The sequence below is a fragment of the Macadamia integrifolia genome, chromosome 7 (assembly GCF_013358625.1).
Source record: "Macadamia integrifolia cultivar HAES 741 chromosome 7, SCU_Mint_v3, whole genome shotgun sequence".
Classification (NCBI taxonomy): domain Eukaryota; kingdom Viridiplantae; phylum Streptophyta; class Magnoliopsida; order Proteales; family Proteaceae; genus Macadamia; species Macadamia integrifolia.
Genome location: NC_056563.1, coordinates 20462919 through 20489140, shown reverse-complemented (window position 1 = coordinate 20489140; position 26222 = coordinate 20462919). Strand labels below are relative to the sequence as shown.

Below are 26222 nucleotides of genomic sequence, written 5' to 3'. Positions count from 1 at the left end.
GGCTTCATTAGAGTATCATGTTAATGAAAAAAAATTATACGATCAATATGATGGATCAAAGAACAAAATTAATATAATAATAATAGAGATTCGATTGGAAGTTTGGAATCATACCTAAATCCGTATCACTTATCACGGAACTTTTCAAACACTCGGGGCCTGTTTGATAACGTTTCAAGAAACACGACCTAGAAACGGAACAAAAAGCGTTGATAAAATTGTTTCGTTTCACTTGTTTTAAAAAATAGAAATTGAAATTTTTACCTATTTATGGTTCAAGAAACGAACCAAGCGTTTCTGGAAACGACTCGTTGTAATTCTTTAGTTGGTTACTATCGACTTCTAGAAATATGACTTATGAAGCACCTTTAATTCCGTTTATGTTTCTAGAAATGGAAATTTATGTTTCTGCCGTTTCTTGAAACAAAAACGGTAGAAACGTTATCAAATGGACCCTCAATTTTTCTCTTTGTCGGTCTTTTTGCTTATTCTTTTTTCCATACAACTTGTGACAAGTAGCTCTTAATAGGCGTAACTATCTTTATATAGACACGGAGTAAGGACTAACACTAATTAAGAGGAATTGGGCCTTACTCATAATAAAGCCTAACCATTAAGGTAGTTCATTGAAACCAATTCCCATTATGGAGATCACTCTCAATTGGGTTCTATCTAACTAAGCATGCCAATCAACACCTATCTACTAATCTACTACTCGTACAACAATAATAATTATAATCTTATCCCAGCTAAAAGGGGTCAGTTATATGGATTCGATATGAAAAATAGAAAGTAAAGAAGCAAAAGAGAGATTAAAAAGAAGAAACTTGGGGATAATAGAAGAATGTACAACAGTATAGAAAGACGCATAATGGAAACATCCCTTATAGGAAGTCAACAACAAGAGTCTTTGCCCTCTATGAAACTCTATCCGAAGTCATATTAGGGTCGAGCCCTATTCTTTGCATATCATTTCGGACCACTTTGTTAATAGTCATCTTTGGTCTGCTCTTACATTTTCTAGCTCATTCCAAATGAATTTGGTCACTCTTCCTTATCGGGGCCTCCATAGGTCTTCATTGAACATGGTCATACCACCTCAATCGGCTCTCAAGGAATTTGTCTTGGATTGGTGCAACCTCTAAATCATTTCTAATACGCTCATTCCTTACCTTATCTCTCATTGTCTTGACGCATAGGCCTCTCAACATTTTAATTTACTACTCATACGATGATTGAATTATAACCATGAATAATGAAAACATTACATTCTCTCACTTAAATAGGAAAAAATCATTGCTACAACATTGAACCAAATAAACGGTGAGCAATGTATTAATCTTGCCAAAAGTAGACCTCAATACAGCTAATATTTAAATTCATAAACTAATAAAAAGAATTCTAGCTTCGAGGCTTCAAATCATTCCCACCTCAAGTTAGGACAATGTATTTAAGGCATCCTCATGTAAGCGGCAAAATGAACAAATCTCATTGCCTTCCTTGATTCAGCAGGACAACAATAAACTTCATAACTGGAGATCCAAATATCTGAATGCAGTAGAAAACACACTCTTATTTAGTCCACTTTGTCATCAATATCGCTCTATTATATGTCTTGCTTTCATCTCCCATCATCATCAGATTAGATACTCCAAACTGACCCCTACATTGAGTTGGAACACAAGATGCCAACCTAAAAAAAATTGGAGGATTAAATCTCAAGTTATCCACCCCAATGAACAAAGCTTTGCTAGCCAAGAAGGGTTGGGCTTTATTGAATCCTTCTACACTTTTTGGGGTATGTTGATGAAAACAAAATACTTTCCTAATACTGACTCCCTCCATGCTACCTGCCCATCTAATGCTTCTTGGGGTTGAAATTCAATTATATCCATTCCCATTTCTTTCTTTAGTACCAGATTCAGCTTGGAATGTTGAACATAAATCCATGGACTAATTATTGGATCCCATGGAGACATTCCAACAATAGCCTCTTCTCCATTACCCCCCTCGGCCCCATTGATCAATCCTCCTACACGAGCTTGGATTGTTGAACTAATATTTTATTGGTGGCCTGATACCGAAATCGTTTATAGCCTGGCCCACCGTTTATACCAGTAGAGGATAAATAAATGATTGTCTTTATTTTCTATAGTGCCTTGTAGGGGTGTCAATTTGTGGCCCGACCCGACGAAATCGATCGGAACCGACCGTTTATAGCTTGGCCCGGCCCGGCCCATTTATTAAACAACCCGACACGTTTAATAAATGGTCGGTCTTAGTCCTGATACTTGGACCGTCGGGCACCCGACCGAGACCGACCAATTAATACCCGATTGAGACCGGTCTATTTTGCACTGGCCTGGCCCGGCCCAGTTGTAAGATACCTATTTTACCCGACCAAGAGTATGTCATGTTGGCGGCGGACCGACTGGAATCCCCGGTCGATCGGAACTGTCCGAGACCATAGCCGGTCGATCGGTAGAAAGTCCCGGTCGACCAGTGACTGCCTGGAAGTGCCCCAATGGCTATATTTTGCCTCAATGGCTCTTGGCGGTCGATCGGCTACCGATGGCGGTCGACTGGTGGTCTCTAAATACGTCCGTTAGAGCCTGATTTCCTACCTAAAATACTTCACTAAGTTCACCTATAAATAACTAAACCGCTCTTAATTAAATAATCATTAAGAAAGAGCTTTAGGAGCATGTTGGATCAATGCTTTGGATTTTTTGTGATGTTTTTAAATATGTGACTTGGAAGAGAGTAGGTTCCTTGGATCAATCAATACATTTATTGAGATCCATTTGTAGTTATGGGCAATCCCACATGAGAGCATTCTCATTGCATTTTCATCCAATCATCTCTTTTCTTAAAATTTTATTTTGCAAAATTAACCATGTTGTTGTACATAGCATGGATTATGAAATGTCCAACCAGTTTAAAACAAATAAAAGAATAGCCACAACCAGATTTAGACAATGAAAAATAGGAAACCAAACCCCATCGTCCGTCACGACGTCGTTGCTCAATAATATTAAAGAAGGCCCGTTTAAAAACCGATTACGCCTGTTTAACATTAAACATGTCCGTGGTCCGGTTAAGGCCTGACTAAAACCCGATTAAGGCTTGATTTTAATAGCCCGATTAAGCCTGAGACCGACAGACCGAATATAAAGTGTATCATGCCCTCACTAACTAAGCCCGATTAGTAAATGCGGACCGGTCAACCTTTAAAAGTCTTCAAGCCCGATTAAGCTCGATCGAAACCGGACTGGTTCGACCGGTTGACACCCCTAGTGCCTTGTATCTGGTACCATGGGACAATGGCCAACCTACCCTTAAGAGAGGAACGAACACACATTCACATGTGGTTGGAGTTGATCCTTAGACCTCTAGGTGCTAGCTTCTACTAACTGATGCTGCTACTAGTGCGCTAGGCACTAGAACCACAAATATGTATAGATTGATACAACTAATGGTATGTTAATAGTTGCATCTACGATAGAGATTTGGCGTTGATATCTTCCAATCCCTAATCTCTTAGACAAATGGGAATTCAATATCCCTTCATTTTGTCACCCATTCTCTCATCAAATCCTTGACATCAATCATATCTTCAAGAACTATTTATTGGTTCAACCAATATGGAAAGGTTCTAGATTTCTAGGCTTAGCAAGATCCTTCAATTTGATGATTTCATGGATGGATTAAGAACTCATATTTTGTAAAGGTTATGCCAATAATGATTTAGATTTTTTTTTTTTTTTTTTTTTTTTTTTGACGCTATGAAGACTTAGATTAATATAATTAAATTGGATGGATGGTCGGCCACCTACATGTTTATATTTACTAAACATCATTACCTTCTTTAATGATCGATTTTTTTCTGTTTTCGTACCAAAACATCATTAATGACATTATGACTAGTTGCGATCTATAGACATGTTTATATTTACTAAACATCATTAGAAAAAAGGTTTGGTGAAAAAATAAAATAAAAATGGAATCTTACTTTTTTGCCCTCTTAGTATAATACTTTTTTTTATCCCTACAAGTGTATGCCCTATCATTCCACATGTACACTCGGAAAAAAATGATCCATCTACTTTCAAATTAGGGAAAATTAACATTCCCTGATCATGTGGCCCTTGCATAAAGGGTGTCACTCTGTATGGTACAACATACCAAGAATAGATACCAAAATCGTATCATACCTAAAAAATTTGATATAATATAATTTCAGCTTAGTATGATTTTAGTACGGTTTTCTTCGGTTTAAGTATGATTTTTATTTGGTATATATATATAGTAGATAATTCAATGTTTCAGTGCTATTTTTGATAAAACTTTGGTTGTTTCAATATTCAATATGATTTCAGTAATTTGGTACGAGTCAGAACATATCAAATGATTTTGTTTCAAATACCAAGACATAGGGTCTGTTTGATAACGTTTCAAGAAACGTGTTTCTGCCGTTTCTGTTTCCAAAAACAGCAGAAACGGAGTAAAAAGCGTTTGATAAAACTGTTTCGTTTCACTTATTTTCAGAAATAGAAATAGAAATTTTTACTTATTTATGGTTCAAGAAACGACCCAGGCGAAACAAGTGAAATAGAAATTTTTACTTATTTATGGTTCAAGAAACGACCCAGGCGAAACAAGTTCACTTGTTTCGCCGTTTCTGGAAACGACTTGTGGCCATTCTTTCACTGGTTACTATCGATTTCTAAAAACATGACCTATCAAACACCTTCAATTCCGTTTCTGTTTCTAGAAACGGAAATTTATGTTTCTACTGTTTCTTGAAACAAAAACGAAAGAAACGTTATCAAACGGGCCCGTAGTGTACTAACAAAAAAAAAATCATTTTGTCATATCGAAACCATATATCGAATCTCCTTCGGTCTTTTAAAAACCTCTTTTAACCCTTACTTTAAATAACTTTTGGTCATAAAACAATGGATAACCCAAAAAAAGTTTACAATTTCTTATTCTTTACCACTGATCCCTTTTCCCCAATGCTAAAACTTGACTCTTCCCCTAACAAGCATTATTGACAAAGAAAAAGTTTACAATTTCTTATTCTTAAATAGGCTACATGATCCCTTATATTTATCAATCTACCACTATCCCTTTTCCCCTATGCTAAAACTTGACTCTTCCCCTAACAAGCATTATTGACAAAGACAAAACATTTTTGATTGGGTTTTTTCCTTTTCACTTAAAAGAAAATGTATCTTATCTTAGGAAAATTATTTGTTGACATGAAAAAAATGGTGAAACAACTACAAGAGGACTTCTATTTGGGATACGGAAGGTAAGAGAGAAGGAATGGAAAGAGTACGCCGTGTGAAATGGTGAAGAAGAATTGCAAGGGCCAGTGATTTTCATTTATACTCTTGGCGGCTTTGGACTCTTATACCTCTCCATTTCGAAATAAAATATTTTTTGTCTAAAACCTAAGAAAAAAATTTATCCTGATACTTAAGGAGATGGCCAACGGGGATATGATTAGAAAACTTTCGATTTATAATGCATATATGATGTATAAACTATGCCATACTAGACAATTGTGTATATATAATTTTTAAAGATAATAATAATAATAATAGTAATAAATATCAAAAGAAAGTTATAATTTATCACTTGACAACTTTAGTGACAAGAAGAACCAATATATTTATTTTGATTGGTTGAGATTCAAGTTGGGGCTGCAATCACCATTTGGGGAGTTAAATGAGATGAAAATAATGAGTAGAGGGGTGTTTCGGGTATCTTAAAAAGTAAGCTGTAACTCCCATCAGCGAACTTTTGTGACTTTGTCCAATAATTTACATTTTATTATTTCTCTGTGTCTTTCTCTTACCCCAGCCCCCCTCTCGTCGGGGAAGAGAAGCTACTCTTTTCAGAGCATTTTTAGTTGCTTTCACTTCCTCTGCAAGTTCTTCCCTATTTCGTTCTTCTTCTTTCTGGGAAACCTACAAGAATCTGCTCGATCGTCCCCAAATTTTTCTCGTTTTCTGTAATTTGATCTCTCTGAATACCTGTCGCTTATTGCTCGATCGTGTTTTTTATTTTCCTTTATTTGGATTCGCTTAGATGGAGGATTACATGAGCAGTGACGAAGAGGATTATTACTCTGATCGTGATGCACTCGAAGGTCTGGAGAATGACGAAGATGATACTCACTGGCAGCCTAAGAGTGTCCCTACTAGTCAGGTAAGATTTGTTTTTTCAGTTCTTCTGGGTAGAGGATCGTAATCCTGTTGGATTAGCAGGAAATTTCCATGATCTTGGGTTTTGCTTTGTTCCTCGCGCTCTTTTTCAAGGAACTGGAGTTTTTTTGAATGAGAATTGGCTGAATGTCCGATATATCGAATGTTGATAATTAGAATAGGTTCGCTTTCTTGTTTTTCAGTGTTATGTATAAAGATTGGGGATTGTTTATTTCAGGCTTGTGGTGATTGAGCTAGTTTTGATTGTCGTCGATAGTTGTCACAGAACGTTTCCTTAGGGAAGGATTCTGATAACAAAGACATTTAGGACTCTTTGGTTAGTTAAAATTTAATTTTTTTCAGGTGAGGTTCCTTAACTTATAGGGTCAGCTCTGGGAATGTTATTTGCTTTAAGAGATTAAGTTGCAGAATAAATTCTGTAGAAAACAGTCGGCAAAACTGTGCTTTTTCTCTTTGGTGATTTTTCATGCAAAGTTGTTCCAAACTCAGAACCTCTTCTCCTAGAGTTAGTTAAAATAGGTGGCCAGAATAGCAATGCCAAAAAGTACAAACGAGCCCTCTGCCTTTGCCTTGACAGAGAAAGCTATCTTTAGAAGACATTGTTTTACTGTTGTGAGAGAACTCAACCTAAAATATCTTTAGAATTAATTTGGATCAAACTAGAGCTTCCATGTGTTTTATAATTATTGACTTTGTTAATTTGACACTTTCTTATTGCAGGTGATCAAGAAAGAATCCCTTTTGATTGCACAGGTATATTCCTCGCTGCAATTTCCCCTGTTTTATTGGAATCTTATGGATATAATTTTCATGATTAAAACCATTTCCCTATGTGTGTGTATCTTACTTATGTCCATGTGAGATTTAAATTGCTGGTTTAAATCTATGCAGAGAGAAGATTTGCGAAGGGTGATGGACTTACTAAAACTGAGCGAGCAACATGCTCGGACTCTACTTATCTATCACTGTTGGGATGTTGAGAAGCTGTTTGCAGTACTTGTAGAGAAGGGGAAAGAACAATTATTTGCTGAAGCAGGTGTCAGTGTAGTTGAGCAGAAAGATCATTCCCCAATCCAGTCCTCATCAACAATAATGTGCAACATATGCATGGATGATATTCTTGCCAATGAGGTTACGACAATGGACTGTGGCCACTGCTTCTGCAACAATTGTAAGTTTGTGGTTTCTTTTACCAAAATTACAAATTATTTCATACCTAAGGTTTCTTTTCATTACTTATAGAAACTATCGGCATATTTTTTCGTGGATATATGTTCTTGGTATTGGCTGCCTCCCAATCTTTTGAAATCCACTGCAACTTAGAAGTCAGAACTACTTCTTCTTTATTGGTGTGGCCTGTCAAAGATACGTGCTGGAAACATTATAATAGTAACCGATAGATTTGTAATTCATGCAATGGTAAGTTAACTAGAGATTTACTTTCCTTAATCTCAATCGACTGTTAAATTTTGGTTAAAATCTAGTTACTAGGGAAAACATTCAATATATGGTGGGCCTATGATTGAATTTGGATTTGAAGTTTGTAGAAGGCCAATCCACATTGTTCTCTATCTATCCTAGAATTTCCACATTAGCTTCCACTAGTTTGATGGCTAAAAGTACATGGGGAAAATCCACTAGGTGGGTCATGTAATTTGACATGAACAATGTGGTTCCGCCTATCCAACTCTTGGATTGACTGCATCAGCCTTGACATGTCTCAGAAATGGAGGGCGGTGTAAATTATCTTATCCTGACAGGGCTGGGTAAATAATTTATTTTCCTTCAGTTTCATTATGTAAGGAAATTGACATACTTAACGAAAGCATTGTCTCACTAGTTTCCTGTAAAATATTGTTCTACATTTCTCTCCAAGATGACTTTAAAATACAGATTTCATCATTTGTATGCATTTCTTGTGTAGGCTGGACTGAGCATTTTATTGTGAAGATCAATGAGGGTCAAAGTAGACGCATTAGGTGCATGGCACACAAGTGCAATGCCATATGTGATGAAGCCGTTGTCAGAAATCTAGTGAGTGCAAGGCATCCTGATCTGGCAGAGAAATTTGAACGTTTTCTTCTAGAGTCATATATTGAGGATAACAGAAAAGTCAAATGGTGCCCTAGTGTTCCACATTGTGGTAATGCTATACGTGTTGAGGATGATAAATTTTGTGAGGTAGAATGTGCATGCGGATTACAGTTCTGCTTCAGTTGCTCTTCTGAAGCACACTCACCTTGTTCATGCCTGATGTGGGAGCTGTGGACTAAGAAATGTAAAGATGAATCAGAGACCGTTAATTGGATTACAGTCAACACAAAGCCTTGTCCAAAGTGTCACAAGCCAGTGGAAAAGAATGGTGGTTGCAATCTAGTCAGCTGTATTTGTGGACAAGCATTTTGGTAAGAGTTCTTATGGTCTTATGGTGGCTACTGTTTCAAATTTATGCTTGTGTTAGGTTTCTCAATGTTTCTCCAGTACAAAATTTTTCCATTCAACTGTGCTATAACATGATGTGGTTGCACTCAAGGTTATCAGTATCGGTATCGATGTCCGATACTGATACGTATTGGCTGGAATTGGGCTGTATTGTGCTCTGGTGATACTTATACAATACCGATACCTAGAGCCATGGTTACATTAGAAATTTATCCCATATGGAGGCCTAGACATAAGCTTGGGAGGCCCATAACGTGTTGGTGGCAGTCCAATGGGCTGAAATTAAGCTTTGGGTAGTTTTATTGTAGGTTAGGATTTTATTTTCTTGGGTTTGATTGCAGTGGGTCTGATAAGCGCATAAAATAGGGGTAAAGGTTTTCAACAAAATTCATAATTGAGTGTTTTAGCTAGATTAGGATGCTTAATAGCTTTTAAGAGTTATGTTGAGTCTATTTACTTTTAAGTCAGTATAAGTCTTTTTTATGTTTTAATTTAGAAATGTTAGAAGATCTTTTCTATTTAATACAACTCCATAAATTAAGGATGTTTTGACGTTTTAGTTAAAAATTGTGACTTTTTTCAAGTGTTTTTTTTTTCCCTGATAGGTAGGGAGAGGAAGTAGGTAACAACTAGGAGGCTCGAACTTGAGATCTCCTGGTGAGCATGGGCTTTTTGCGCACCACAGCTCACCAACTGCACTAGAGAGTTGTTAAGCAGTGTATACGGGATTAATATCTCAGATCTGATTTTTTCCTTCTTCTTCTGATCTGCTTTTAGCATGTAATCTTTCCTCTTTCTTCTTCTCTTCTGTTCTTGTGCTAATTCTTCTACTTTCTTCTCTGGATAATGGGGTTAGATTCACCTAAGAAGTAGGTTTCAGAAACCCCTTAACGAACCAGAACCACAGACTTAAGAAATTTCCAAAATTCAAGGAAAATCCAACCAAACCAAATCAGAAACTCAGATTTGAACAAAACTCCGGTCGAAGACTTGTTTAATAGAAATAAACAAGATACCAAAATCTCAAATTAATGTAATGGACAGATTCTGAGCTTTGATTAAATCCTACCTGAACAAGGATTACTTTAACAGAATCTTAGGACTAGGTTTTAGGGGATTCTCATAAACCAGTAACCACTGGTCAGATTTGGTCTAAAAACAGATTGAATGATCTATTAACAGCGAGGAATACTGTGGTGATAATGTGATATATTAACCAAATTTGATGATCTGATTACTAGGTAGTAAAGAATCCTAGTTGAACAAGGAAAGTTCAACTTGGACAGACAGAATCTGGCACCAGTAATGTCTTGATCTTAAAACAGGTTCCAGAAGGTGAAATAATAATGATTTTAATTCAGTAAATACCATGCAGGAACTACAGAATATATGTCTGAAACCAGACTTGAATTGAAACAAAACTGCTATAAATAACTGACCTGTGAACTGAAGCAGATGGAATAAGAAAGGATATGTACTATGGAATCACCACAAACCCTGTTACTGAATCACCACGGCAACTTGAATCTGAATCACTGCAGAATTTGATTGAGGCAACTAGACATTCTTTTTATTCAAAAAACAGTGGGCTCTTTGAGCCTTACAAGTGCTTAAATAGACTACTAGTAGACCTGAATCATATAGGCCTTAGGAAAACCTTTCAGCCAATAGAAAATAAGTAGTAACAACTTAAAAAACAAAGCAAAACAGAAATAGGAAACCCCTAGGTCGTCCTCCCTCCCGTTTTTGGGGTGCCTTTAACAACTTTAACAAATAATGAGTAAAATAAGAATCCCAACAGGGTGGTACTTAACTATAACAAGTAACAATAAAAAAAAAAAGGAATTGCAACTCTAATGAACTACTTAAAATGTGTACCATACTGGTTCATATCTAATGGAAGAGTGGGTGAATTTTTTCCACAGGGCCACAGCTGAGTTTAGGAATGAGTTGACTCAGGCTCTTTTTTCTTCTTTGGTACTTGTTTAAGTATCTTTGACATGCGTCACTAAATCTGTCCATTTATTCTGCAGATTTCTAGCCTATGAGGTATTAAAGTACTCTTGCATCATTCCACAATACACGAAATGGGTGGCTGTTGATTAGTTTGTATTTTTAATGTAGACTAGGATAGGGATCCTAACCAAGTCTCAACTGCAGGATTTTTTTATCAGAAGAATAACTAGAACCAGCCCAATAAAATATCAGAAAATCATCGGTCTCAACAGTTCAGAAATTCTGTAACTGAATAATCAGGCAAGGAATTAAGGACTTAAATCACCAATTATAAGACTAAACATTGAAGCATAAGATCAGCATTGGGCAGAAACCAGAATTGGCCAGAATAGGGAGATCTTTGATAACTCAGCAACCTGAGGTCAGAAGGGCCTCAACTCTGGGTCGAGTTCCCCTTTGTATGGGTAGAACCTTAGGTTAAAATCTCAGCCAAAGTTAACCATGGGATAGACCTGGACATGGACAGAAGTTGAAAATCCTTCACAGGAATGCCTATCGCTGGACAGAACTGTAAACAAAGGAATTGATCTAAATACCTGAAACCGTAGGGCAGTAATAGACCTTGAATACTTTAGAAGAGCTGAGAGAAATAGCTTGAAGAAGAAGAAGAAGAACACTTGAAAGGAGTCTCTTGGGCTTCACACCGTAAAGAGTCAATTGGATCAAACACCAATTCCATCAGCCTTAATCCAACACAAGACAATTCTTCATGAAGAAGACAATACCAACAGCCATTAATTTTTGTATCAAAATCATTCTGAGCTTTAGGAGCCTCCTCCTCTTTATTTATAATGTTGATGGGGGAGGGAATTACAAAATAGAAGGTTACTTAAAAAGGAAACAAAATATTTTCCTAATACAAATATACCAATAACTAAAAAGGAAACTAATGAAAATGAAATTAACTACTAATGACTTGACTCAATTAATAACTTGACTCCTAAGGAAACAAATATAACTCAAATCAAACCCAACTAAAAAGGAAACTAATGAAAATGAAAACTAACTAGTAATCCCGTATGCATCCTTAGAGCCCCCATTTTAGACCCATAAAAGTGGCCTATTACACTCAAAACACATTGGATCAAAGGCCCAACATGTATGGAACCCAAGCCTAGGCTTATTTCTAATAAAATAAGCCTATTTTGGTGATTAATCTGCATCAACTCTCCCCATTTTGAAAAAATTCGTCCTCGAATTTTGCAGTGATGAGGGGGAAACAACATGTAAGTAGTAACTTTGACCATTCCCAAACAAAATTTTGGTTGTTTGTAAACTTGTGGAATGTAGTCTTCAAGATGTGGAGCTTTTTCTTCGAAGAACCATGATGGCATAACAAACTCTATATGTTCGACCTCTGAATCAATACCAACTATGAGTGTCGTATGCATAGAGTCATCAACATTGTAACCTTCTCATCAAGGATTGGAACAGGCGCTTCCTTCTCATCATGAATCTCAAAGACTTGTTGTGGAGTTCTTTCAATCACTACCTCATCTTCCACGGCTTTAGTCTTGTTTATTATGCTCTCTTCAATGTAGAATCCTTCAGTGGAGTCTTCTTCCATGGTTTCAGCCACCAAGACATTACTAATCACATGAATTCCATAAGTACCATCACCATTGGTATCTTCCTGGTCATAGTCATACCTACCATCGTCATCGTCGTCATCGTTATCGTCCTCCAAGGGGTATGGATAAAGAGCTGACTCATCTTCCCTGTTGGGTTCTTCAATTTCAGCCACTGCATTAACCCTCTGCTTATGTGGGCAAGACTTAGCAATATCCTATCTCTTGGCAATGAAAGTACTGTACTATGTTGTTGCCTGTCATAGGTGTCTTTCCTTTACAACCAGCCCGTAGAGGAAAAGTGGCCTTGGGGGTGCTGAACTACTAGGTTTAGTGGCTGGAAAATTTTTCTTGACCGCCCCAACTTGAAAACCAAACCTTCTACCTGCGTGTGCTATAAGGTCCTCTGCTCATAGGGCTTTGTCAAAGCAATCCCTCACTGAGTACACATCAACAACACCAATTCCCTTGTTGATTTCAGCTCGCAATCCCAGTCAAAACCGAGATAGTAGTTGTCTCTTATTCTCCTTTATGCCTGTGCGTGAATAAAGTGCATCAAATCTGTTCATGTACTCTGTAACAATTATAGTCCCATGACGAAGAGAATTCAGCTGGTCTTGTATACAAGCTCTGAAGTTACGTGGCAAGTATTTGTCAGATAGTTCAAGCTTCATCTCCTCTCAAGTAGTAGGCTCTCTAGCATGGTCTTCTAACTCTTGCTCATAGGTTCTCCACCAATCACGAGCAGCCTCAACTAGCTTAGCATGCGCTAATTTAGTCTTCCATTCCTCAGGTAGGTCATAGTAGTCAAAATAGTCATCCAAAGAAGCTACCCAATCATAGAACAATTGGGGGTCATGTCTACCATCAAACTCATTCAGATCGAGCTTGACCTTCTGTGAATCTCCAGAGCACCTCTGATATATGGGACGTTTAGTCTCAAAGTAACCCCTTAGGTGTTCCTCCAAAGTAGGTTGCACTACAGGAACCCTGTGGTTCTCTCAGATCAGGGTTAGGTCTCCTGTTAGCCAACTGAGCAACTGAATTCATAGGGGCTTCCACTTCAGGTGGTACATGAGTACCATGTGTAGGTTGTTGTTGGGTCTTCATAGCCAACTTTTTCACTAGGAGCTTGTTGTTCAACTCTCATAGCCTATAACATCTCCATAATAGAAGCCATGGACTTTGCATAATCAGTGGGATGGGTATTCTCTACCATGCTCTGATACCACTTAATGTAGACTAGGATAGGGATCCTAACCAAGTCTCAACTGCAGGATTTTTTTATCAGAAGAACAACCAGTACCAGCCAATAAAATATCAGACAAACATCGGTCTCAACAGTTCAGAAATTCTATAACTGAATAATCAGCCAAGGAATTAAGGACTTAAATCACCAATTATAAGACTAAACATTGAAGCATAAGACCAGCAGCCAATCAGCAACATACAGAACAAAGCGATTCAAAATTCTGGGCAGAAACCAGAATTGGCCAGAATAGGGAGATCTTTGATAACTCAACAACCTGAGGTCAGAAGGGCCTCAACTCTAGATCGAGTTCCCCTTTGTATCGGTAGAACCTTAGGTTAAAATCTCAGCCAAAGTTAACAGTGGGATAGGCCTGGACAGAAGTTGAAAATCCTTCACAGGAATGCCTATCGCTGGACATAACTGTAAACAAAGGAATTTATCTAAATACCTGAAATCGTAGGGCAGTAATAGCCTTGAATACTTTAGAAGAGACGAGAGAAATAGCTTTGAAGAAGAACACTTGAAAGGAACCTCTTGGGTTTCACACTGCAAGAGTCAATTGGATCAAACTCCAATTCCATCAGCCTTGATCAAACACAAGACAATTCTTTATGAAGAAGACAATAGCAGCAGCCATTAATTTTTTTATCAAAATAATTCTGAGCTTTAGGAGCCTCCTCCTCTTTATTTATAATGTTGATGGGGGAGAGAATTACAAAATAGAAGGTTCCTTAAAAAGAAAACCAAATATTCTCCTAATACAATATTTACTAAACAATGAAATTAGAAACTAACTGAAATTAGAAACTAGTTGAAAAAGGAAACTAACTACTAATGACTTGACTCAACTAATAACTTGACTTCTAAGGAAACAAATATAGATCAAATCAAACCCAACTATAAAGGAAACTAATGAAAATAGAAACTAACTAGTAATCCCGTATGCATCCTTAGAGCCCCCTTTTTAGACCCATAAAAGTGGTCTATTACATTCAAAACACATGGGATCAAAGGCCCAACATGTATGAAACCCAACCCTAGGCTTATTCCTAATAAAACAAGTCTATTTTGGTGATTAATCTGCATCAATTTTCTTTTAATCCAAGATGAACTTTTTTTAGCAAAATCAATTTTCTAGCAAGTATAGGTGTTATCCTGGTGACAGTGGTGGGCCCTTAATGTTTTCTAGATAACAAAATAAGATTTAAAGAACAACAATAACCACAGGACATAATTAAAATAATCCAAGTTTAGGAAACAAAAGGACATAATAGGGAAGTGACAATGACTCAATAACCAGCCAACCAATGGGGCTTAAAAAGATGGTCAGAGGAAGGTCCTAACAAGAGATTATGTATCTAAAATATTAACACAATCGTGCCAATTGGATCTTTGTTGGTTAAAATGCGAATAAAACGGCCGAACGATTTTTCAGGTCTTAAACACGGATTGCCAAACTAACTTATAATAATCAAATGAACAGAAAAAATTGGATTTGGTTACAAAATCCATTTTAAAAGGGGTTTAATATGCGTTCCCATTTTTTTAAAGTGAAGAAAAAAAAAAAAAGGAATATTAAATAAACTAGCAAATGGGCCTTGGCTGAGACATTCTCCACCGTAAGCTCATAATTTGCAGTGCCCTTCGTTTCCATTTTATAGCCACCTTGTTCCCCTGTCTCCTCCCACTCTTTCGATGTGGGATTAAAGCCCCCCCACTGTTGTGTGCCTTTCCTCTATGAAACCACACATGCAATCTATGAGCCTCAAGAAAGTCTAGAATCCAGTTTTATGACAAGTTGAGTTGTAGAGATCGTCCCTAGTCCTAATCAATTTCCCATTGAAGCATTCACCTTCACCGCCTTAACAACTAAAGCAAAAAGACCAGAATCGAGCAACTCGTGTGGCTCCTGACTGTCCTTGTTTTTGAGATAATGGAGAAACAGCTCAGTGTCCACTGTCCACTGGACATAATTGATAGCCGAAAGGAAGGATGGTTTGCCACTGCTGTCAATTTTCTTTGTGTTGAACACATTCTCTATGATTCATCATCAAGGCGAACCATGATTTTATTTATTGTGCGGCTGTCAATACACACTCTCCATGATCCATCTTTCTTCGGAGTCAATAAGGCTGATACGGCTCAAGGACTCATGCTCTCAACAATAACGCTTTTTCATAGAAGGTCATCCACTTGTCTCTTTCACTGGCATGCTTGGTTGGCTGAGACGCTTAGTGGGCAGGTTTGGAAGCACATACTTGGGCACTATGTTAATGGCATGTTGTATCTCTCATTGGTGGCAACTCATTGGGTAAATCTTCAGACATTAAGTCTGAAAATTCGAGAGAAGTTCCCGTATAAGTTTGGTAAAAGTCGTCTCTTTCACTGGCACAATTTCCTTGTCACAAGTGCCAAAATCAGCCCCGTTTCTTCGCTTGTTGTGAGGAACTCCCAATGCGGCAAGGCTAAAAGTTACTTTTCTGACGGCTGTTCCTTGCTTGTACTAGCACCATCTCTCTGTATCTTCACTTGAGGAAATCTGTGGTGGTTTGGCTACAAACTTTAGTATCTGCTACCTTTTGGCTTGTGCGGCTTTAAGCTTTGGCTTCGGTACATCGAGTGGATTCCGCATGAGGGGCTTTCCCTTGAAGTTAAATAAACATCGATTCTTGGTGCTTCTTACAAAGACTTTGTTGTGTACATCCATGGCCGTCCAAGTATACACATCCATGGCCGTCCAAGTAATCTTCTATCAAAACCATAGGGATGACGTCACACCACACATCCTCATAATCTGAAATTAAATGGCATAGAAGAATGTTGATAAACCTCCAAAGTATTATTATTGAGCAAGGATACCTTGCAAGGTTGGGGATGTGGCTCAAGCTTAAGCTGTCCATTGATGACAAATGCTTGAGAAGCCACATTCACACAACTCCCGCTGTCTACTATTACTTGTGCCATAAAGGTTCCACTTGCCATTAATGTGTAGAAAATACAATGGTGTTGCTAATCTCCCCCTTTTGCTTCTGCCACCAGAATTTTTGTATCATTTACTTCATAGATATTGTCGCCGTAATCATCGTCTAATTCATTGTCCAACTCATCGCCCTCAAGGGTGGCATTAACAGCCCAATCATCGTCCATCTGGGGCTCACAAGCCACAAATAAGCATCTTCGGGTTGGATTCGATGGCTGTAGAAACTGAATTTGCCTTTCTGTGTTGCAAACAGAATTAATGTCCAATTCCGTTGCAATGATAGCATCTAGTCCCAGTTCTTTCCCTATCAACAATAGGGGCCTTACCCTTATCCTCTGTAGCTTACAGAGCTCGGGATAGGGGTTCCACTTGGTCACTTAGGGATAAATGATTTTCTTCCATCTTCAGATTAATTATTGAATCCTTGTGGGGCTGCCTTAAGTAGGTCTTCAGCATCCATATCCTTCTCCAAGCAGTCATTTAAGTTATGAATTTCAACTACACCCATTTTATCTCTAATGTTAGTCCTCAATCCCAATTTGAAGCGGGACAGGAGCTGGTCATTGTCCCATCAACACCTGTATGGGAAAGTAGATCATTGAATTTATCCATGTATTCTTCAACAGTCATTGTACCTTGACATATGGTGTTGAGCTGATTGTGAAAGAAATCTACGGTAGGAAGGAAGCAAGTACTTCTCTTTGAGAATCTCCATCTCCTCCCAAGTGGTTGGTTCAATTAGACAGCGGGTCAATCTTCCCTCGTGCATTTTGGCTCCTCTGAGCTTTGTACTGGCCAGCTGCATCTTTCATTCTTCAGTCAAGGTAAGCTACTTATGCGTTCAACTAGACATGAAAATCAGTGGGATCATGCTTCCCGTTATATTCTTTAAGTTCCTTTTTCACCTTGTGATTGTCATCTTGCTGTGGGGTGTTGCCGTCATAATCATCTTCTTCATCATCAAAATGGTCATTGCGGACTACTTGTCGGGCTGGCTGAAGAGTTGGTCTAGGTGCACTATTCACTCTGGGCTGCTACCTTTTAGATTGATCAGTGAAATTCTCTTAACTCATGCTCCATATTTGCCATCTTCTCTATCAACTGTTGCACAGCTATGACAAGAGCATCAATAGTACTCAATGGAGCTAGGTGGTTGGATCCATCCTCCGCCATAGCTCCGATACCAATTAATGTCAAGCTGATTACAGATGTAATCAACCCCAATAGTTAATGATAATAGGCTCCAAATAATAGTTAAGAAGTAGATTCAGGTCTAAAAAGGAAACTATAAATAAAATAAAACCTGAAATCTGGTCAAAAGAAGATAACTTAGAAATCACAGCCATGGCCTCAGTTGAGGCTGAAATTAGGATCGAATGAAGGTCTTAGGATGTCCACTAAAACCCCAAAATCGCTGATGGATCTGATTGTGGAATAATGAGATATGATGTTTCTTGAATCTAGGGCAGAATTAGGTCACAAACTGGAGAATACTGATAACTCTCAGTTCAGACCTTGGCTGGACCTGAACTCCTGGTTGAGTGCCCCTTTTGGGATCAAAATATTGACGGAATCTGATTAAGGGTTGAAGAGATTTGGTGGTTCAAATCCTCCCCAGAAAATCCTTCAAAACAGAGTTCGATAGGTCTTTCCTTGTGTCTTAGGTCTTCAAACAGCAACTGGAAATGATGTCTCAATGAATTGCTCCAAATAGATCTCAGACAACAGATTTAACACTCAGGAAAATAATGAAGAACAGAGAAAAGAAAAGAGAGAACAAGAGGAAATCGATGGAATAGGTGTGGGTGGGATAGGCTCTCTCAGCCTTGGGCCTCTCATCCATAGCTATCTGTTGAAACTGGTATTTCTCAGACAAATTGGCAAGCAAGAGCTTCTCATGTTCATTCATTCAACTGTAGAGAGAGTACAATTCGATGGCCAATTTATAATTGTGCCTCATGTCTCCAAATAGGAAATTTACAAAAATGAAACTACAAGGAAAGGAAACTTTGTCTTCCTTGGCCAAGAAGAAAGAAAAAAAGAAACTTATGGACAAATAGCTGATACTAAATACTTGTTCACTAATAAAAACACATAAAAAAGGAAACAAAAGAGACTTCTAGAAGGCTGCACTAGATCCACACCCTTGCTTTCTGTCTAAGTCTCACAAAGAGACAAAAATTCTGTTCAAAACTGAATCAATAGGGAGATCTTCTGTTATTCTAGAAGCTGGTCTTTGCTCGCTCGATTGGCTAGGCTGGCTGGACCAAACTGGAACCTGACTAGTTCTGGTTCTGGGTCTTCTTTTCCCTGCGATACTAGAGTCTAGTGAAGGGATCTACATCACTCTAATAATAGATCAGTTTAATCTCCGTGTGCTTGTGACACCCCTGTTTTCCATCCAATTTTCTGGTTGCATTCTTCTTCAATTATCTTGTCTCAAGTAAATATGTGAATATAATTAAAGACATGTATGAGAATGTGGTGACTAGTGTCAGAACTGTGGGAGGTCATAGTAGTGAATTCCTAATTACAATTGTGTCACATCAGGGATCAACTTTAAGCCCTTATCTATTTGCACTTATAATGGATGATTTAACCAAGCATATACAAGATGAGGTCCCGTGGTGTATGCTATTTTCTGATGATATTGTTTTGGTGGATGAGACAGTAACAGGGATTAACGATAAGATTGAGTGTAAAACGAAGACAGAGTATATGATGGTAGCTTCAGTTAATCCGGGGCCGTATAACGGAGGGGTGAAACTTGAGGAGTGAGATATACTTTAATGTGATTGTTTTAGATACCTGGGGTGGGATGTTGGATAGTCAAGAAGAGTAACATAGATAATGAAGATGGAGAGGTGCCTCTAGAGTGTTGTGTGACCGAGGCATCCCTGTAAATCTTAAGGGAAAATCCTACAAGACTATCGTACGACCGAATATAATATATGGGGTGGGATGTTGGATAGTCAAGAAGAGTAACATAGATAAGCTGGGTGTAGTAGAGATGAAGATGTTGAGATGGGTGTGTGGCAAGATAGGAGAGATAGAGTAAGGATTGACTATATTAGAGCTAATCTAGGAGTTGCCTTGATCCAGGATAAGCTCTATGAAAATCGTTTGAGGTCGTTTGGCCATGTTCAATTGAGACCCATGGATGCACCAGTAAGGAAGAATGCACCAGTAAGGAAGAGTGATTAAATCCAAATAGATCTATGTAGAGGGAAAAGAACTAGGGGTAGGCCTAAAATGACTATAGGAGAGATATTAAAGGAAGATATGCAAAGTTTAGGTCTTGACCCTAGTATAACTTCAAATAGATCTATGTAGAGGGAAAAGATCCGTGTTTCCGACCCCTTTTAGGTGGGACGTTTTTGTGGTGGTGCTATTTTACTTTCTTTTTACTACTTTTACTTTTTTCACTCTTGTGGATCTATGTAGCTGACCCCATTTAGTTGGGATAAGGCTGAGGTGTTGTTTTGTTGTTGCTGTTCTTGTTGTTGTTGTTGCTGTTGTATTCTTCTTCAATCTCTCTCTCAGGCTACTAATCAGATTTGACTTAAATTTGGCATACTAGTTTCTTTTTATTCGATCTATTTAATTCTAGTTCTGCTACTCTGTTCTCCTAGTCGCTTTAGGAGTTGTCTGCAGGCCATACATTTTTCTCTGTTTTCTATGGCTTTCTTCAGACATATTCTACTAGTAGCGCGGAGCACTTGACCAGTGAAGGATCAACAACAATTAGGATCTACAAACAACCCCCAAAACACAACAACTGGTACTGATATTGGTATAACAATAATGCCCGAATCATAGCAGATACTCAACAAAATAGCCAATTGGCTAGGCCAGAATAGGGTTTAAAAGTCAGCAAACAAGTAGTGAAAAAAACATCAATGTTGAGACAGTATTTAGGTTCTAAACAACTGTCAAACCAAGTCCTAATTATCTGAGAGATACTCTCAATAACAAACTGAGAACTTGGACAGGATAATAATTACCTGAGAACTCCCAAAATAGGTCAAATAAGAGATCCTGAAGAACTCCCAAAATAGGACTCAGATAAGCCCTAATTTCTGGTCAAGTGTGTCTTATGAAGACCTTAATAAACCCTCAAAATCTAGCCCTGAATTGATTGCTGAAATTCCAGACCTGACAAATCTTGAATTAGGTTAGATTTGGGATGATTTCCAAGAACATGGATGGGTTGGCCTCTGATGTGTCCTAACTGTGGATCGAGTGGACTTCAGGAGGCTCTGGTTAGTCTCCAAAATATAAGCATTAATGGTCCAAGGGTCTGGACGTTATGGCAACACAACTGCTGCCCAAAAAAAAACCCAGAACAGGGAACCAAAAGCTTTTACTTGTGCTTCAGAGCTCAGCAACAGATGATTGAACCTCCGATCTCTGGGACTAACTCACAGAAAATAAAGGGATAGAAGGGGGAGAAGAAAGGAATCAATAGAAAGAAGGGGGATAGGGGTAATGGCTCTCACCTGTATTTAGACTCTCTCAGGACAATGAGGGAATGTACAAAGCAGTCTTTTATTCATCATAAATCATGTTGGACTCCCTGGAGTCAATTACATTATATAGGCAAGGGTGCTTGCCTTAAACAAGGAAAGAAATAAAATAATAGACATAACGAAAAAGGAAAAAAAGACTTTTGGTAACTCCTAAATCTGGAAACTAACTCTTGTCCCTGGACTAGGTAAAGACAAGTTACAAAAAAGGAAACTTGAACTCGCAAACAATTCACAAGATCTTCTAAAAATCTCCAATCGGTTCTCCTTGTGTAGCTTGCTTTCCAAGGAAGGCATCAAAATTGTATGAGAAAATAAAAACTAACTCTTGTCCCTGGACTAGGTAAAGACAAGTTACAAAAAAGGAAACTTGAACTCGCAAACAATTCACAAGATCTTCTAAAAATCTCCAATCGGTTCTCCTTGTGTAGCTTGCTTTCCAAGGAAGGCATCAAAATTGTATGAGAAAATAAAAACTAACTCTTGTCCCTGGACTAGGTAAAGACAAGTTACAAAAAAGGAAACTTGAACTCGCAAACAATTCACAAGATCTTCTAAAAATCTCCAATCGGTTCTCCTTGTATAGCTTGCTTTCCAAGGAAGGCATCAAAATTGTATGAGAAAATAAAAACTTTTGAACTAGAAACTAATATATAATATCTTTTAGGATTTTATTTGTGAGATACACACACATGGACTGATCATATCCAGACAGAGATGAACCAGATCCAATTTGGAATCAAAGTTATTGATTTGGGTTCACAGCTATTAGTATCTTTTAGGATTTTATTTTATTTGGGAAATATTTGTGATCTTTTATTTTGGGTGGCTATATTAGACAAGTAGAATTTTTCAATTTTAGTTTTGTTGTCCTTCTATTTTATTAGTCTAAGATTTAGGAAGCAATTAGAAGTCTCAATTTTTTTAGCTATAATTAGGTAAGTTTTAATTTCAGTTTAGTAGAAAAAGGCGTGTAACCCAATTTCTTAGATAGATTTGGAGAGTGTATTGAATTGAATGTTTTGGTGCCGGGTATGGTGCAAGACTAGGTCGTGTGACCTCTTAGGGATTTCTTTCCTTTCCCTACCGGCCCTCCATCAAGTAGTATCAGAGCCAAAGGATCCCATCCTTCCCATTCACTTCCTCAGTTTCTCTTTTTCTTTCTCTTTCTCCTTCCCATTCTATTTTTGTTATTTGTCAAGAACTACCCATTGAAAATTTTCCCTCAGTTGAAACCTCATCCGTGTCCTCCAATCCTCCCTTCAATTTCCCACTAAAACCCTACCAGAACCTTTTCGTTTCCCAAGAAATCATACCCATTGAAAATTTTCCCTCAGTTGAAACCTCATCCGTGTCCTAGGGTTTTGTCAACCCGAAAAAAGGGTGAAGAAAAAAAAAAAAAAAAAAAAAAAGAAAGAATGAAGAAGAAGAAGAAATCATACCTGTTTCAGCAGCTCCTGCCGCAACTCGACTTCCCGGAGAGGTCGCCTCTCTCCCTCTCATCATTGGTTCCCTTAGAGGTCATGAGGAGTATTCCTGCCTTGCATAGAGAGCTCCGCTTGTCATCGAAGCCCCTGGAACCATCGCTGCTCCTTGCCATTGCCAGCAAGAGACTACTTGCCTCTTTTCATGTCGGTTATGGTACCCCTCCCAAAGAATCCTTTTTTCCTTTGACTTCTTTTCTGACTTGCCAGAATTGCCCCTCCCTTTCCATTTTATCCGCCGTTGTCCTATTATTTTTCCTACATTCACATATACCCTTGCCCATACATGATATGTGGTTGCTTTATAATTGGATTTCAACTATTTACATTACTGTGACGCACTTTGAAACTTCCATATATTTACTGTTTTGCCATTAAACCTTTACTTTAAGTGTTCTCCCTCCATAGTGGGCCTAAAGTACTCCCGATTACAAATTTGGACATGGAATCTTTTGTGTTCATGTTCAGAGTTCACTTGCCCAATGGAAAGTTTGCTAATTTGTTGACTGATGAGAGACTATATGACAATTTCATCTCAAGACCTATAGTGGATATATTGTCAAAGACCAATCAAATTATTTTTGAGTCAGAGGATGATGTATTCATTGAATTCTTTTGTTTCTCATTATTATGATGGTGTTTTTTTGTGAAATTTTTTACTCATCTCAACAAATCATTAAATTGGGTTGAGGTTGGTTGGAACAACGAGACGACATCCTTGATTGTGACAGTAATGTGTGCACCCTCTAAGCTTACCACATGTGTAAAAAATTTACTCTTAATGGATTGGTTGAGTCAAAGAAGGTGGTACCAACAGTGCACCCATAGGATGAATCGAATGAGTTAATACAAGAGAAAGACTGTCCAGTTGTGGAACTAGTATAGGCACTGGAAATTGAGAAAATCGTGGATCAAGTAATGAAGGACATCAGTACAGAGCCACTGATTCCCCATCATGAGTTTGTGCTTCCCTATGATTTTCCGGACTTGAGTGCACCTTCAAAACTTCATATGTTGGATTTTTTTCGCATTGCGAACAAGGAGAAATTCACCCCCCGCTCGTGAGCTTTTATTGTTGCCCTTCTATAAAACTTGCGGACGAGTTTTTCTCAACATTGGGGAGTTGATGCAGATGCACACACATGGACCGATCCAAACCCATCTGGGTATCCAAGTACAGATGAACCGGATCCAATTTGGAATCAAAGTTACCGATTTGGGTTCAAAGCTATTAGGATCTTTTAGGATTTTATTTTATTTGGGGAATATTTATAATCTTTTATTTTGGGTTGCTATTAGACAAGTAGAATTTTCCAATTTTAGTTTTATTGTCCTTCTATTTTATTAGCCTAAGATTTAAGAAGTAATTAGAAGTCTCTATTTCAGGTCTAGCTGTTAATTAGGTGAGTTTTAATTTTAGTTTAGTAAAAAAAAGGCATGTAACCCAATTTCTTAGACAAATTTGGAGAATGAATTGAATTGAATGTTTTGGTGCCGGGTATGGTGCACAAGACTAGGTCATGTGACCTCCCCCCCCCCCCCTGTGCGATTTCTCTTCTTCCCCTACATGACTTCTCTCAGGGATTTCTTCCCTTTCCCTACTTAGCATTTAGCAGCATTCCACCAAGCCAGCTGTCGATATTGGACCCCACAGCATTATTCATGTGAACAGTACTGCATGAACAGTGTTTTCTTCATATTCTTCTTCATGCTTTGATCTACATCAATCTCTCTGCTTCAAACTATCAATTTTCTCCCTAAACGGTTCTCTATTTCTCAGTTTTTGTGATCCTGGTTATGCTAGTCACTAACTCTGTGTTTGGTACCTAAGAGAAGAAAAGAAAAGAAAAGAAAAAAGTACAATGGTTTAAAATTTTCTCTTTGTGCTTGGTATGTCCTCATCCAAGAGAAGATTCAGTTTTTGAATTTCAAAATTCCCCTTGGGAATTGTGAAGTATAGCTTTGCTCAAAAAAAAAAAAAAAAATCTTGCCAAAAATACAAGAAAACATGAGAAAATATAAAAAACTTTTCTTTTCTTCTCTTTTAATGGTAACCAAACATACATAACTTTTTTTTTTTTCTCACCATTTCATTTCTTTTCTTTTCTTCTCTTGGCTACCAAACATAGCCTAATAGTTCTTCTAGTTGGGACTGGGTTATTGCTTTACCTTGGAGTTGTTTCATCCTCAATGTGGACTTCCTACAGCTGCGAGCATGAAATTTCAGTGCTTATCCTGCTTTAATTGGTAGTTTTGTTGCCTAAAATGATATAAGTTGACCTGTATGATTTTTTTTCTGCCTTGATGCAGTTGGTTGTGTGGTGGAGCTACTGGCCGGGATCACACATGGTCAACTATTACTGGTCACAGTTGTGGGCGGTACAAAGAAGACCATGAGAAGAAAGCTGAGCGTGCTAAACGAGATTTATATCGATACATGCACTATCACAACCGATATAAAGCTCACACTGATTCTTTTAACCTTGAAACCAAGCTCAAGGAAACTATCGAGGCTAAGATCACAATTTTGGAAAGCAGGGAATCAACTCTGAAAGATTTCACTTGGCTAACAAATGGACTGAACAGACTCTTTAGATCAAGACGGGTGCTTTCATATTCATATCCATTTGCATTTTACATGTTTGGGGATGACCTCTTCCATGGTGAGATGTCAAAGGAGGAAAGGGAATTGAAACAGAACTTATTTGAGGACCAACAACAGCAGCTTGAAGGAAATGTGGAGAAGCTATCTAAGTTCATAGAGGAACCCATTGATGAGTATGCTGAGGAAAAAGTCATGGAGATAAGGATGCAAGTCATCAATCTCTCTGTCATCATTGATAAACTCTGTAAGAAAATGTGAGTGTTGAGAAGGCATCAGAACTTTCTCAGTGGATTTTTCATTCATGAAATTCAGTTGGTCACGCTGAGCACATTAGCAGGTATGAATGCATTGAGAATGATTTATTGGGCTCCCTCCAGTCAACAATCCATAATATAGCTCCTTACCAGTCAAAGGGTGTTGAGAAGGCATCAGAACTTTCTCCTTATCGGAGTTCCAAAGCAGATGATAGTGATACCTTTCTGCGATCAGATTCCAGCATGCAAGGTACAGCTATTCAGACTTCTTTGAAAAACCTAATTACTGCTCTTCTTAACCTTGATATGACTTTTTAATTAATTCACCACGATTAGTTTTTGAAAGACAAGTTGGAAGCAAACCAACAGGTTTTTCAAAAGCTACTGACACATGCAATATATAGGTGGAACAACAGAACCTGGTTGGCCTTCCTCTAGCTCACCAAATTTAAATGGAAGTGGATGCTCTTCTCGGAAACGTGCTAGAAAATCTCTTGGAGATGGCCTCCTTGATCTCAACTTGCCTGCTGAGGTGATTGACAAGAGCTGATTTAGTTACAGCCTGTTCCTGCATACTCCCAAGTGTACAGCCCTAACATGAAAGAATACACCACATTGCTCTCCGATCCAGTGCCAAGGCATTTGTGGGAATCCCCTGTTCCCTTTTTTGTCTTAATCCATCCTGTTCACTGATCCACCCCATAATATGTGATTAAAGCCTTCCTTTTGTTTTCTATTTAATCATTATTCTGTACATGCCTTCACAGTTCAGGCACATGTGCATAACTGTTATATATATCCTAATATCCTCTGCCAAAGGCTTGAATTAATATACTAAGCAGCTCTTTTAGACAGTCCA

At 38.0% G+C, this 26222-nt stretch overlaps 1 protein-coding gene and 1 long non-coding RNA gene across 5 annotated transcripts; one reads left to right on the top strand and one right to left on the bottom strand.

The window, feature by feature from the left end:
- Positions 1-1210: 1210 nt before the first annotated feature.
- LOC122084488 lies at positions 1211-22749 on the bottom strand. Of its 2 annotated transcripts, XR_006141913.1 has the most exons (3): positions 22463-22749; positions 10118-10205; positions 1211-1548 (listed from the first exon to the last, which is right to left on the bottom strand). It is a non-coding gene; the product is annotated as an uncharacterized LOC122084488 (long non-coding RNA). The 2 variants fall into 2 exon arrangements; XR_006141912.1 differs by lacking the exon at positions 22463-22749 and having other exon boundaries at positions 10118-10764.
- On the top strand, positions 5829-26222 carry LOC122084487 (probable E3 ubiquitin-protein ligase ARI2). Of its 3 annotated transcripts, none has more exons than XM_042652765.1 (7): positions 5829-6219; positions 6957-6989; positions 7128-7407; positions 8161-8641; positions 24815-25363; positions 25444-25613; positions 25780-26222. In XM_042652765.1, exons 1-7 carry the CDS (start codon positions 6100-6102, stop codon positions 25911-25913), a joined length of 1767 nt encoding a protein of 588 aa, XP_042508699.1. In that variant the 5' UTR covers positions 5829-6099; the 3' UTR covers positions 25914-26222. The 3 variants fall into 3 exon arrangements, with proteins under 3 accessions (XP_042508699.1, XP_042508697.1, XP_042508698.1); XM_042652763.1 differs by having other exon boundaries at positions 5830-6219; positions 25768-26222; XM_042652764.1 differs by having other exon boundaries at positions 5832-6219; positions 25447-25613; positions 25768-26222.